This window comes from Leopardus geoffroyi, chromosome A2, assembly GCF_018350155.1.
Source record: "Leopardus geoffroyi isolate Oge1 chromosome A2, O.geoffroyi_Oge1_pat1.0, whole genome shotgun sequence".
In the NCBI taxonomy this organism is placed as follows: Eukaryota; Metazoa; Chordata; class Mammalia; order Carnivora; family Felidae; genus Leopardus; species Leopardus geoffroyi.
Genome location: NC_059331.1, coordinates 73,947,601 through 73,962,783, shown reverse-complemented (window position 1 = coordinate 73,962,783; position 15,183 = coordinate 73,947,601). Strand labels below are relative to the sequence as shown.

At 37.0% G+C, this 15,183-nt stretch overlaps 1 protein-coding gene across 2 annotated transcripts in view; it reads left to right on the top strand.

Annotated features, from left to right (window-relative positions):
- The window catches only part of SUGCT (succinyl-CoA:glutarate-CoA transferase), a 758,154-nt gene that overhangs the window by 415,803 nt on the left and 327,168 nt on the right, over nt 1–15,183 (top strand). The window contains exon 13 of one of the 2 annotated variants that reach the window (XM_045494359.1): nt 13,021–13,141. The exons of the other annotated variant lie outside the window; for it this stretch is intronic. Coding sequence (XP_045350315.1) covers nt 13,021–13,038 — 18 coding nt within the window. The 3' untranslated portion in view covers nt 13,039–13,141. Of the gene's footprint in view, nt 1–13,020; nt 13,142–15,183 lie in introns of those variants that run through there. 2 annotated transcript variants of the gene reach the window in all.

The following is a 15,183-nucleotide window of genomic DNA, read 5'->3' as shown; positions in this document are numbered from 1 at the left end:
GCTGGCCATAACACCTGGGGGCAATGCCAGCAATTCTCTTCCCCAGGAGTAAATTCCCATGTGGTTTATTTATTAAATTCCATTTAAGAAGTTCTAACTGACACATTTTGCTTACTTTCTAAAAATTTCAGGATTCAATATCTTTTAAACTATATTTTATGCATAGATGCTCAATAATGTATTATAATTAATGTGTGCCAGACCTTTTTTTTTCTAAGTTATTTGTTTTGAGAGAAATAGAGCGAGCGAGGAGGGGCAGAGAGAGAGTGAGAGAGAGAAGCCCAAGCAGGCTCTATGCTGCCAGCAGCAGAGCCCAACAGTGGCTCAAACTCAAACCCTGAGATCATGCCCGGAGCTGAAACCAAGAGTTGGATGTTTAACTGACTGAGCCACCTAGGCAACCAATGTTGCCAAACTCTTAAGTGAAGCTGGGTATGAAATATAGAGAGTGAATGTCCCTTTATCCCTATTTTAATAATAAATAATTTTATGACATTATCTATAGAATTCAGAAAGATGTGAAGAATGTCCTAGTAGCAAAGACTAAGATATTTAGGACAAAGTTGTAAGTTTATTTACTTTCGGTCAATAATAACAAACCACCAAAATCAATTTTATGTACCATGCAGACATCTACAGATTTCTAAAGTGACACTATCAGCAGATATAATGAAACTATGCATCATTAAAAAGAATCAGAAAGTCTTATATCTTTGACATTTAATATGTATCTTAAGAATTGTAATTTGTATCTATTTCCTCCACTGGAAGGACTGTGATCTCAAAGGCAGGAGGATATCTTAGTATTTGTAACAGTGTCTGATTGTATTGGTTTTCTATTAATGCTAAAACAATTTTTTTTTACATACTAAAACAATACATATTTATTATAATTCTGCAGGTCTGAAATCTGAAATAGGTCTCACTGGGCTAAAAATCAAGATGTCTGCAGGGTTAAATTCCTATGGAGGCTCTAGGGGAGAATTAATTCCCTTGCCTTTACCAGCTTCTAGAAACTGTTCATATTCTTTCTCTCATGGTCTCCTTCCACCTTTTAAAGACAGCAATGGACATTTGAGTCTTTCCTTTTGTTATATACCTCACTTTGAAACAGATTCTTCTGCCTTCCTTTTGCTGTTAAAAGGACCCTTGTAATTGTACTGGGCCCATCCAGGTTACCCAGGGTAATCACCCCATCTCAAACCTGCTGATTTAATCACACTCAGAAGGCCCTTATTGCTATGTAAAATAACACATTCACAGTTTCTGGGGATTAGGGTGTGGACATCTTTGAGGGGTTATTGTTTTGCCTATGGCAGTGGTCTGCAGCCCAGAACAATTATTGACTCAGTGGACCCAATAAAGTTGCACATAGTATCTAAAAATAGAGGCAGAGAATTTCCATGTAAATATTATGCAATGGTTAAGGGTAATTGTGCAATGGGAAGGAATGTAGTCAGTGTTTTTAAAGAATGATTTTAATGGTTTTAAAATCATTAATTATTTATATATTACATTATATTAATGATTAATTATTTAAATATCAAATGATTTTTAAAGGATGCACATTTGGTATACGGGAATAACAAAATTTTTTAGATGGCGCTTATGTGGCTTGAAATGTTTAGATGCATGGAGTAAGACAACGTGCAAGTTTTTCTAGAATAAATTCCTTGAAGTATTAATTCTGGTAGAGCAAGTAAGCACAATTTAAATTTCAGTAAAAACAACGAAAATGCTTCTCAGAGGGCTGTGCTGATTTGTATTCCAATCAACGTTGAATGGAGAATGGTTTTCTCACACCGTCACCAATACTAGAGGCCATCCATCTTTGCAGCTTTCGCTCCTGTGACTCAAAAAGCGGTGGCATTTGCATTTCATAAACATTAGCACTAGCTCTTTGATTCCTAGATTAAAAATGAGAATGAGAACTTTTTTTCTGTCCATTTGTCCTGTTAAAATCCTTTGCCCATTTTTCTTTTAGATTTTAAGAGGTTCTTAACTTTGTATATTATGGATCTTAATCCTTTTTTCTAGTTATAAACAGTAAACTTGTTTCCTGAGTGATGCTGGCCTTTTAGCTTTATGCGTTAAAAAAAAAAAAATTTATTGGGGCACCTGGGCGTCTCAGTTGGTTAAGCGTCTGACTTCGGCTCAGGTCATGATCTCACAGTTTGTGGGTTCGAGCCCCACGTCGGGCTCTGTGCTGACAGCTCAGAACCTGGAGCCTGCTTGGGATTTTGTGTCTCCCTGTCTCTCTATGCTCCTCCCCTGCTTGTGCTCTGTCTCTCTCAAAAATAAATAAAATAAAAATGTAAAAAAAAATTTTTAAAAACTTATTTATTTTTTGCCAAATGTAATATTTGGTTTTTAGTGTAGTTGAATAAGTCGGGGTTTTTTTTTTCCTTTATGGAGACTGAGCTTTGTGTCTTATGTAAAAAGGTCTGCCCTCTCAAAGTAATTAAATTCATTATTTCTCTGACACTTTATAGCTTTGTTTTTAGCTGTTTATTATATCAAGAATTTTTGTCTATGGTGTGGGATAAGATAATAATATAACTTAGTTTTTTTTTTAACTAAGTAAAAAGCTATGTATCCCAATGCCATTTATTGTTGTTAGTCTTTTTTTTTCCTGTTGGTTTGAAATATTACCATTAGCATGATAAATTTCATGTATGCATGGATCTTTTTCTGGATTCTCTATTCTGTTTACCGTCCAGTCTATGTATCTCTAGATTACTTGCTGATTTTTAAATACTGTATTTGCATAGTATGTCAGGCCAAATTTTCTTCTTTTTAAGAAATGATTTTGTTCATTTCATGAATGTATTTTACATAGATTTTAGTATAATGAAGGATTTTCTTTAATTTATAAATTAATTTGGGGCAAATTCACACTTTTACAATATTGAATCTTCCTACCCAGGAACATGGTATTCTCTAGGATTTAAGCTTTATTATGTGTCCTTCATAAGACTAACAGTTATTCTAAAAATATCTTTTGCACATTTACTTGATCTTTATTCTTAGTTATTATATGAGTGTTATTTGAATTCTGAATGAAATCTTTATGGGTTTCATCTTCTAATTTGTGACTGTTAGCATGTAAGATAGCTACTGATTTTATGTTGACATTGTTTCCATCTGGCTTAGTAAACTCATATTTATTTTAATAATTTTCTAAATGTTTTGCTAGACATCAGACTGTTGGTAAAGAATGCTAATTTTGTTTCTTACACTACATGCTTTGATTCCTTATGTTTTTTTTTTTCTTAATGTTTTTGCTAAGGCCAATTTTTTGTCCCTTTTACTCTACTCTGGAAGATTTCTTATGATCTTCTGAATCATTAATTGAAACTTTACTCATATTCACATTCATATCCACTTTATTGTTTACTCATCTATTGATTTATTTTATTTCAGCCACATTGCTTTCAATTTCCAAAAATGCTAACTCTTTTCTTCCTTCTCTTCCTTTTTCTTCCTATTCTTTCATATCCACAATGTTTTTTTTTAAAGAATGCAATATTTTCTTTAGTTTTGTTCATTATAATAATTACAGTCCTTTGAAAAGTTCTTTTTATTTCTTTCAGAAATTCTTTTTTCATAGGGATTTGTTCCGTTTGGAACCTTTTTATCATTCCATTGGTCTCCCTTAAATGTTGGTGATTCTTGTTAGTTAGAGTTGAAGGACTCTGTTGAATGGTTTTGGTAGTTGAATGGTTACTCCCTAAAGATAAATAGGAAATCCTGTTCCTTCAGCGACAGATCTGGTCAAATCCCAGGAAAACTTCCTTGGTGGTGGTTTGTGGAGAGAGGAAGGAGGGTGTTGGATGTTTGCTTCACCTCATGACCTCAGGACTCTAGAGTAGAAGCCCTCTTCCTATATCAACATTTTTATCTTTGGTCTGAAAGTACAGGCTTCATATTTAATCAAATGCTGCCATATAGGCTAACCAAAGACCCATGTTAAATCTTTAGACACTTACTATTTTCTTCTAATGGCTATAAATTCAATATGGCAGAATAATAAAATTGGAAGCACTAGTCTGTAATTAAATCTGGGATAGTAAACAGACATTAATGTATTCCATGCCTTAATGCCTGTTCTGACTTTGCATTTTACATCCATTATTGTTTGTCTGAAGCTGTGAAGAGGGATGAAGAACAGTTACTGGAACATCCATGAAATGTTTTGGAGACAGTGAATATACAACTGTGATTCAAATTTAGGATTCACAAAAAGAAACCATTGGAGATAAAGCTGGAGCCAAGCTATGAAGATGCTTATATTTATGTTTAAGGAGTTTGGACTTTACCTTGTCAGTAACGGAGTATTTTGGATGGGTTTTGAGCAGGGAAGTGTCGTGATAAAAGTGGCTTTATTTGAGAGCTGTCTCCATGATAAGTATCAGGAGGTCAGACACCACTGTGGTAATCTAGGAAGAGATAATAAGGTCCTGAGATAAAGTAAGGGAAATTGGAATGGGAAGCAAGTGACATATACAAGAGTATGAGCAAAATCCTTTTAGCCTTTGGCGATTTCTTGGATGAGAGTATAAAGAGAAAGGAATGCTCGAAAAGACAAGGTTTCAAGCCTAGATCACTAAAAGAGGTAACAGAACTAAATAAGGGGATAAAAAGAGGTTGCTATCCACCCCCCCAATTTTAGCTGTCGTTTAAACACTTCGACCCCATCATGTTTTGTTTGTTTATTTTCATCTAATTTTTTCATTAGATGATTTATGCTTAAAAATGTCAAATGATCAGAAATGAATTATTTTATGTTTCCTGTCCAGTGATGCTAAGAATATCCATTGATTTCCTAAGGCTGTGGAGCTGGCCGTGGGGATGGATGGAAAAGATGGTATTTGAGGAATGTGCTGGTCAGACTTGAGGACAGTGTAGTATGGTGCCTGCCACCTCACTTACATCAAAACTACTACTCACTGTGTCTGGCTAGCTGCACTCGGTCCAGATCCCATTCTGGAGGGGAAGGGGAAAAGACTAGACCTTGACCTGTTTGTCTTTCAAAAGAAATTTCAAAATATTATGAAGATTTTTTAGCTGTAAATGTTGCTGTAGAGACACATGAAAATTCTCTCTTCGTTCCTCTGCTTTTGCCTCTGCTACTGGTAGGTAGCTGGACATTCAAGAAACTTACTGTTTTCATAGTAGCACTGTCTTTTCTTAGGACTTAATTTCACTGTGCCCTGTTGAGCTGGTGAGTTGCATGGGCATAGCAGTTACAAAGTTGCCCGTAAGGATTACATGGGTGAATCTAAGTAATACATATAAGTCATAAAGACATATATATATATATATATATATATATATATATATATATATATGTATGTGTCATGAAGAGGCTTTGCTCTCAGTGAAGCCCTCAGTAACTATGAACTGTTAAGACTCACAGACTGAAGACGGGCATCTCTACTTTTTACGGATCATGTGGTGCCATTCCAGGCAGTGGATCTTAAACTTTAGTGTGCATTAAGATAATCTTTTGGGTTGATGAAAACACAGATTACCAGGCCTTATCCCCAGAGTTTTGATTCAGCTGGTCTTAGGTGGAGCCTGAGAATTTGTGTCTGTAGCAAGTTCCCAGAAGATGTTGATGCTGCCGGCTGGGGACTAAGTTTTTGAGAACCAGCGGTTTGGGGGCTGGGAGGAAGGTTAATGAGATTTGTATTCATAATGGAGTCAGTAACTTTGCAGTTAGGAATTCCCTTCTTTTCTGGCTGTACATTCTGAACCCTGGTCTGCTGGGCTCTTTGTTTTCTGAAGCAGCAGAAACCAGTCAGCAGGTGACAAATTTCATTACTCTACTTTCTTTGAATTTTCCCAGGGATTACTAAGTATACCACTGTTAGTGCTGGCACTTCTCTGTTATTTTAAGGATTTGTTGGTTTTTCCAAGGTGGTTTTCCCTTGATGCCAGAAGATGTGAATAGGAGCAATCTCATGGTGATGCTTGGGTCTCTCTTGGTATTTGCTATACTGCAGAATTTATATTTTTCACTTAATATTAACTTTAAATCCATGCCTTTCTTTCTCACACCCTTTTAAATTCTCGTTTAATTAGTCAGAGTTACAAATGGCATCACTTATAAACATACTTGTGTAAGCAGAGCAATGTGGCTTTCGGCATCTCTGTAATGAAAGTTTAAACTACTTGGAACTCTAGCTTACATTCCTTTAAGTCTTTATGATCTAAATATTCTTTTCCGTGATGCCAAAAAGGTTCTGTGTGATCATCTAAAGTTTGAAATTCGTTTTCAAATCAAAGGCACTGCCAAACTCAGAAGCAACTGTGTGAAGAAAATGTGTGGAAACACCAGTCATTACAGGTTGGTTTATAAAAAGAGTTGCAGATTGATCGGTCTTTGAAAAATGTTTGGTGACACGAAACTCTTTCAATCAGTTCCAAATCTGGCAACTCTCTTGTTGCATTAGATTTTCTTTCCTTCACTTTTCTTCTTTCTCTAACAGAGACAGACACATCCCTTTTCCTGCGTCCCGTTTTAGATGACTGACGGAAAAGTAAACACCAAATATGAGCATGTGGGGATGGTTTATTTCTTTTTACATTGACTAGAAGGCAGTGTTGAAAGGGAGACACTGCTGTCATTTCACAATGTAGGAAATTTAGAAAAGGTGTTAGAGCTGTTTTAAATAATTTCTATTTTTGGATTATGCCATTCATGAGGGTATGTAGTCTTTCCTTTAGAGAAGGAATTTGTTTAAAGTATATCTGAGATCTCTTGGTGACAAATAAACAATGTGTTCAAAAGAAAGCCCTGTAATATTTTTCATTCGATGATTCATGCTTAAAAATGTCAAATGATCAGAAACGAAAGACCCAATGATCGGGTCATTTGAAACATATGGTTCTGGGAATTATTAGGCATGCCAACTCTAATATGGAATCTCAGTCCCTTCTTTTGTCCTTCTAAAGATAGCAGAGTCATTTGTGCCTCGTTCTTTTCTTTTTACCTGTCACATTTAGTGCCCTCACGTTTCCTCGCCTGTGAGGCAGCACTAACACAGGGGTTGGATGAGTCTGCCCGAGTTCAAGTTCTGACTCCACTACTTATTTACTGAGTGCTGCTGGGAAAGCCACTCACCTTTCTGTGCTTCCATTTCCTAATTCGTCAACTCAAAATGAGGACACGTACCTCGAAACACGATGGCAAAGAATAAATAACACACGTACTGCCCTTAGAGCAGTTTCTGGCACAGAATAGCAGAGTCCGTCAATGTTAGCTTTTATCGCTTACTTTGTTGGACTTCCTGGTTTGGTTACTTATTTCTCCCAGAGAAGGAAGATTATGACAACCTCCCTGTCAATGGCTATTTAGAATATCATTGGGAATGGTGGAGAGTTAATATGGCTCCAATATTATAAATTCAGAACCATCCTTATGAGAATCAAATAAGTGATATTTTGGTCATGAGTTCTGTTTCTCCATGTTAGAAACCATCTTCTTTTACAGTAATTGCCCCACACATTAACAATGGGAAATTCTTTTAGGCCAGTAGACTTTGGATTTTTTTGTTTAGTGAGATCTGTGATTTTTATTTCTGTTCTGTTTTCTCTGATGAATGAAAAGTTTGCACAAAAAAGCACAACTTGTTAATTCTATTGAAACCATTAAGAATGGCTCAAGTTAAGTATCACTTCATAGAAATGTGTTCTTCTGAACTGTTTGTATATTTGGACTTGAGATGCACATTGAAGATACTTTGGAGATATTAAAATGATGTATTTGGATTCCTAATGACAAGTTCCTACTTGTGCCTTGATTCTCCTGCCTCACTAAATCAATAACACCCATTATTTCTTGGGAAGGAAAGACCCAGCTGAGAACAGCAGAGTTATAATGCGGCTTTGAACTTCCAAATAGAATTTGTCACATCGATAGCAAGATCATAGTCTTGCTATGTAAGCACCTTTTATTTGCAGAAGCCATTCTTTTTTGAGGAAGAAAAAAAAAGAGGGGCGTATGTAATGGTTTTCTTATAAATCAGAACTTGGAGGAGGGGTCGTGGAGCAGAAAAGAGCAGAGCAGAGCACAGATCAGAACTCATGGGCGTTCCCACCATATGAGAAGGAGCAAATGTCACAGGACTGGAGAGAATCACTGGAAGAGAAGTAGGTCCAGAAAGGTAACAGAACATTTTCACTTCCGCATCCTGTGACCGTATGGTGGGATCTTGAAACTGGGAGGGGAGAATTAAATATTAATAAATCTGTCTGAATTCGGCAGTCAGTATTCCCTTTCACTTGGGAAAAGCCTGGGAAAGTTGCAGACCCTTCGTCATGGCAAGATGTCCAGCAGAGAAAGCAGCTGAAAGCTTCCTCTTCCCCATTTGCTCTCCACCGTTCCCATTCTGAGAGGACAAGTGGACCAAAGGGCCAGGTGCTGGAGGATGCAGAATAGAGGGAAGGCAAGCTTCATGGCCATCAGCAGTGGGTACCAGGCCGACACCATCAAAAACCAGGTCAGAGAAATCAGTCTCACTAACAGAGGATTCCCAGCAGATGGCACATTGCAGGACATCTCAGCGAAGCCAGAGAAAACCCAGGGGATACAGGAACCAGATGCTCCTCTCCACACAGACAATGCCACCTTGGGAAGAAGGATGAGGGAGGAAAAAAATTTCCCTTTCAATTGTCAAGTTAAAAGATTTTTTGTTTGTTTGTTGTGTCATCAGTAAGAATGAGACTTGGAAGGAAAACGTTACCAGTGAAGGAAGGTAAAGTAGGTGAACTGTAGAACAGAAATTTCACCCCACGACACTGAGTATTAGTTAAGATCGTCATTCTACATGAAAGGTTGAGTTTCCCAAGGTCTAGCAATGCGGGAGTATAAACACAGCTCATTCAGCCCCACAACGGACCACATGCCCCCAGAGTCCCCCTGTCTGGAGATTTTTAACCTAATTGCTCACCTGACTCCAATTTCTCTGCTTTAAATTCTATCCCGCATGTTTCTGCCCACGTAATCATCTGCCTGCAGTCAGCCTCTTTTGTCATGTAGTTCCTTAGCACAAGAACCCCAGCGATGTATGTGTTTATTTGGTATAAAGTACTGTGATTCACTCTTAGGGTTTATTTGTTTCTTGCTTTATTGCTATTTTTTTGTCCCTTTTGAATGGTTCTAATTATAACTTCTATCAAATTGGGAATAGTTCTGTAATTTTTAGCTACAGAAAATGACTATTTGAATTTAGTTTTCTTTCTCTGCCGTTACTGTTATTTGAAAGAGACTATGTACATTTTGGCACGAAGATATAATTGTTTTAATAAAGAATCATACGGGCCAATAGCAGGAAGTATATATAAGCCTTCAAATTCTACTGCTAAGCAGTTGAATTCAGTGACCACACTGAAACCTGAGAAAAGCATGCTTACAATTTAGCTCTGTGGTGTATTGAAGTCTTGTATGTCAGTTTTCCTATTTCATGGGATTTGTAAGCTGAAAGACCTTGATGCTAACTTAATACAAACAAGATAAAACATTCTTAAGAGAGTGTGCTGACCATATGTGGGATTCATTTGATGAGGATTTTCATTTTCTTTATAAAACATATCTCAGGAAGACCAGCAGTTATTGTTTAAATCACAAAAATGAAGTGATATCAGGGCACGCATAGGCTCCGTCATCTCTAAGGGTTTAAGTTTCAGATTGTGCTAACCTACTCCGAATCTACTAATATCACAAAAACCAAGCCCAATTCTTTTCTGTATGTCGTATGTTCATTTAATCATCCATTGAGTCCCCCCACACCCCGCACTGTGGGTTAGGCATGTGCTAGGTACAAATTTGAGATGGAAGAGATGGAGGGCACAGTTTAGGAACTCGAGGGATGTAGAGTGTGGTCTGGGAGTTGGACCAACAGACAGGTAAATATTACATTTGTACAGGTTGATCGCGGGGCCTGGAGGATGAGCTCATTCAACTTGGAGATGGTCAGGAAAGGGTTTCTTGAGTGTTGATGCGTTAATCTATACTATCCAAGTAAACAGATGAAGATGGATTTTGAAACAAAGGGAAAGAATGAAGATGACATTTTAACTTATTTTTTTAATTATGCATTTTCATTTTTTTAAAGCTTATTGATTTATTTTTGAGAAAGACAGAGCATGAGCAGGGGAGGGACAGAGAGAGAGAGAGAGAGAGAGAGAGGAAATCCCAAGCAGGCTCTGCCCTGTCAGTGTAGAGCCCAATGTGGAGCTTGAACTCACAAACAGTGCGATCATGACCTGAGCTGAAACCGAGTCTGATGCGTCACTGACTGAGCCACCCGGGTGTCCAGAAGATGACATTTTTAGAGAAGCTTCAGGAGTTTGGTGTGACTAGAACACAAGATGCATGCTGACGAAGTATAGAGACACTTCAGTATAAGGATTGAAAATTAGAGTGGAAGAAAGGTTATGAGTTATCTAGTTTAAACCTCACCACAACTCTGTCTGGTGGGTGGTATTATGCCTGTTTTAATGATGAGGAAGCAGAGTTGGGGAACTTAGACATGCTTATGGCCACACAGTAAGCAGCAGAGATGGGGGGGCGGTCTTCTGACTACAAATTCAGTGATGCATCCGAGAAGGTCACAGGATTTATTTTTTTTTTTTAGTCTCTTCGTGGCCTCTTTCCCGCCCCCCCCCCCCCCCCCCACGATATAATTATCCATAACATGTGAGAAAGAATTAAATTAGAATTGCTTTGTGGTTGTTTAGAAAATTAAACTACTCAAAAATGTAATAATAATAATAATAATAATAATAATAATGGTTCTTGCTCTTATTATAACAAGGAAGAAGTTCCCAGTCACCTCCACAGTGATGTGCTTACAGTTTGTACTGAGCATGTGAAATTTTAAAAATATGTTTCTGCCACATGTATGGGACAGTCTTTAGCTAGTCCTTCTGAATATCCTCCTTCCAAAAGCCTGAGAGATGAGATCAAACAGCCGAGGGAATGGATCTAAGGAATGGGGCAGACTGGACGGGTGGTCTCATGTGGATTTTTATGAGGTTGTTTAAAATCTGTGCATGGTTTCTTCAGGAATAAGGATCCAACCAAAACGGTTTGATGTCTTCTAGTGACTTTACCACAGGAGAAACACTAGAAGAATTTATTTTAGAATTCTTACAACAATACAAAACAAGTCAAAACAAAACTAAACTATGTCTTATGATCCTTTGGGGACCACAAAAGGAAAATCATCTTGTTTGAAGAAAAATTGACTAACCTGGGGCCCATTTTCCTTAGGAGAGTTTCCATGTTAGGCTTTAGCCAGGGGTCTGTGTGTATATAATATGTCTGGAATGGAGGGAGGGAACCTATAGGACTCCTTATGTTCTTAAAGGGACCAAATCAGGAAAGATTAAGAAACATTTCATGTAAGGGACGCCTGAGTGGCTCAGTCGGTTAAGCCTCCGACTTCAGCTCAGGTCATGATGTCGGTTTGTGAATTTGAACCCTGCGTCGGGCTCTGTGTTGACAGCTCAGAGCCTGGAGCCCACTTCAGATTCTGTGTGTGTCTGTCTCTCTCTGCCCCTCCCCCATTCACACTCTGTCTCTGTCTCTGTCTCTCTCAAAAATAAATAGACATTAAAAAATAGAAACATTTCAAGCGTGACACCCCAAACTGAGTGTGTGTGTGCGCGTATGTGTGTGTGTGGTCTCAGATTACTTTTAATTTGTAAGATTGAATTCTCCAGATTTGATCCTAAGTAAGCATGCAAGAGGTTTTAGAAGACATTTCATGTTAACATTTGACAAAATAAGGTTGTTGTTTTTTTTAATATTAAGAGAGGATTTTCATAAAGTAACATACTGATTCTGTTATCTCATCCAAACAATAGTATCAACATTGTTCCACAACAATAAAGCTTTTGGACCTATAAATAAATGTTAAAATGTGAATTATAACAGTATTTTAATTATGATGGAACTAAATCAATATCACATCATCACTTCTCTCAGCTCATATGAATGAGTAGAATAGCTATCTTTAAGTTCAGTTGAGTTGGTTAACAATTTCTGTGTTTTAAAATTTGTGACATGCTACTAAGTCTCTTGATAAACTGTCCCCTCAAACTCCAAAACTTTTTCAGATAATTCAGAATAGAATATGAGTTGCTATGTAATAACTATATATGTACAAGCTAAAGTATATACCATGCAGTAGCCATGAAATGCAGGGTGCATTACTATGAAGTTTGTATTAAATAAACAAAGAGCCAGAATGTGTAAAGGTAATTCAACTGTAAAACATTTAATCTTATGTTATCAGTAAAATTAAAATCTGTGAATCATGTTTGTATCATCTACAGAGTTTTTGCAAATCTTCAATTGTTTCAGCGTTTATTTCTTTTAAAGGGTAGCTCTTTCATTTTGCTCAAATTATTGGCCTTGAAAGGTAAATTTAAGTTGGAATAATATTGCATCCAATATAAGCAATACATATTTCAGAATAGTAATTAAATATCAGTATTTATCTTTTTTATGGGAACTGTGGAGAAATACCTAAATCAAAAAACTATAATCTTGTCCTATCTAAGAAGATGGTTTTGTTGATTTTTACATGTTTGGAGAGAATACTTTTTTATATGCTTTCCACTCTTTTGCAAAATCCATTTTGAAATTTAGCTGAAGAATCACTTCTAATTTTGAAAGTAAGAAAATACATGTAATTCTGTGTTTAACCTTTTTAGAAAGAAGTCTTTCTAAAGACTCAGCATATGATAAAGAAATTTTAAACCCAAAGTAAATTCAGATTTGTACAACACTATCACCAAATCCTTTGATTTATCAGCCACCTATTTGTTTGATTGAAAAATCATTTTCTACAACATCCGATGTTTTCATAGCTTTTGGAATGTTTCGATCACACCTAATAATGCACTAGGGTGCAAGTCCAGCACATTTCTAAAAATTATGTAGCTTCTTGCACATTATTAATCTCTACTTGTTGATATTTTGACAAATGGCCAATCTTTCTGCAGATGCACACAAGGAGCTGATAGTATTGGGAACGCTTTCCAGTTCTTGCCGTCTCCTCTGAAACTTTACCACTTCTCAATCCAAAAGACATGTAAGACAGAGTAAATACACTTAAATTTTGCAGCAAAATGTCTATGTGTGTTAATGGCATGGTATTAGACCTGGTTTAAAGTTTTAGGAAAATAATTTTGAATTGGTGCAATTAAAAAAAAAATTTAGTTGGATGATCCCACTATTCTCCAAGGTCTCTCCTTAGTATGGTTTCTGATGTCAATTGCCTGTATATTATACAAATAGATTCTGTTTTTGGGGTGTACCTATTGTCACATCTGATATTGAATAGACTGAAGAACATTAAATCTCATTAGTGGTATTCAGTAGGAATTCGATCTTTTTTATGCCAGTGATTTTATATGGAATTTGGGCAAATTTGTCAGAATCAAAAACTTATTTCTTAAGTTAAAACAATTTTATCTTCCATTCTGATTTTCAGTAATTTCCCAAAACCTTTAGTCACAGTTAAAAAATTATTGATGCCGTCTTAATGGTAAACATGTTTTTAAGAAATAAGATGTTTTCAACCATAAGTTTCGCCTACTCTTTCTTTTTCTTAACATGTTTTTATAATTTGTGGGTGACAGTTGATCACAAAGGGATTCATTCCAAAACGGCGATGATTTTAAATATAATTATTTGAATGATTTGTGAATATTTTAAAATATTTTGTGAGCAACCGTTCTCTATAGATTAAATTTTTGATGTGAGAACAAATTTGTATACATTTAAATGTAATATCCTGATTATCACTTATCTAGATATTAAGATGCTTTAAAAAAGATTTTGTTTTAAAATTTTTATAATTTACTTATTTATTTTAAACAAATTTTTAAATCTTTGTTTATTTTGAAAGAGACAGAGCATGAGCAGGAGAGGGCAGAGAGAGAGGGAGACACAGAATTGGAAGCAGGCTCCAGGCTCTGAGCTGTCAGCACAGAGCCCGATGCAGGGCTCAAACCCATGAGCCATGAGATCATGACCTGAGCCGATGTCGGACACTCAACCGACTAAGCCACCCCGGCACCCCCAAATTTTTATGATTTAGAAACAATTTTGTGCATACAATATTACTTATATTTATGACTCTCACACTGTATATGGAATCCAGGTTTACAATAGCACTGTTATCTACGAATACATTGATAGCAGATCTACACTAACAAAATACTCAGTTATGTTATCCTTTTGCCGTTAGCACTATGGCTTGACTTCCCCATTTTAGGGAAACATTATAACACAGAGTTTTATTTTAATATTATTGCCAAGTAACTAAAGTTCATAGGAACCCCACATCAGTGACCAAATAGTTTGCAAAGTTGTACAAGTGCTTGACAGGTGTTGTTTATTCAGAAAGATTTCTGTGGAATGGGAGAGGCAGGGCACTCGTAGCATTGGGGTTTAGGTATTCATGGGAGTGAGTGAACCCGTTGGATCAATCTTTCCAGGAGCTTGGCTGTGAATGGAAGGTCAGAGGGATGATTAAAAGGAGATGTTATAAGAGACTCTTAAAAACTGAGAACAAACTGAGGGTTGATGGGGGGTGGGAGGGAGGGTAGGGTAGGTGATGGGCATTAAAGAAGGCATCTTTTGGGATGAGCACTGGGTGTTGTATGGAAACCAATTTGACAATAAATTTCATATATTGAAAAAATAATTTCTGGAAGGATTAAAAAAAAAAAGGAGATGTTAGATCAAGGATGGGGGAGACTTGCACACTTCAGAGAAGGCACTGACAGCTGAGAGGAAGAGGTTGCATATTCTGGAGAAAGAAGGAGCATGGCAAGTGGAATAAGATGGTGACCTGGGGCGCCTGGGTGGCTCAGTCGGTTAAGCGGCTGACTTCGGCTCAGGTCATGATCTCACGGTCCGAGCCCCGCGTCGGGCTCTGTGCTGACAGCTCGGAGCCTGGAGCCTGTTTCGGATTCTGTGTCTCCCTCTCTCTGACCCTCCCCCGTTCATGCTCTGTCTCTCTCTGGCTCAAAAATAAATAAACGTTAAAAAAAAAAATTAAAAAAAAAAAAAGATGGTGACCATGCAGGGTATGGGAAGGGAGAAGAAAGAGAACCAAGGAGAAGGCACTTTATGCCCTGAGATTGGCAGAAAGAAAG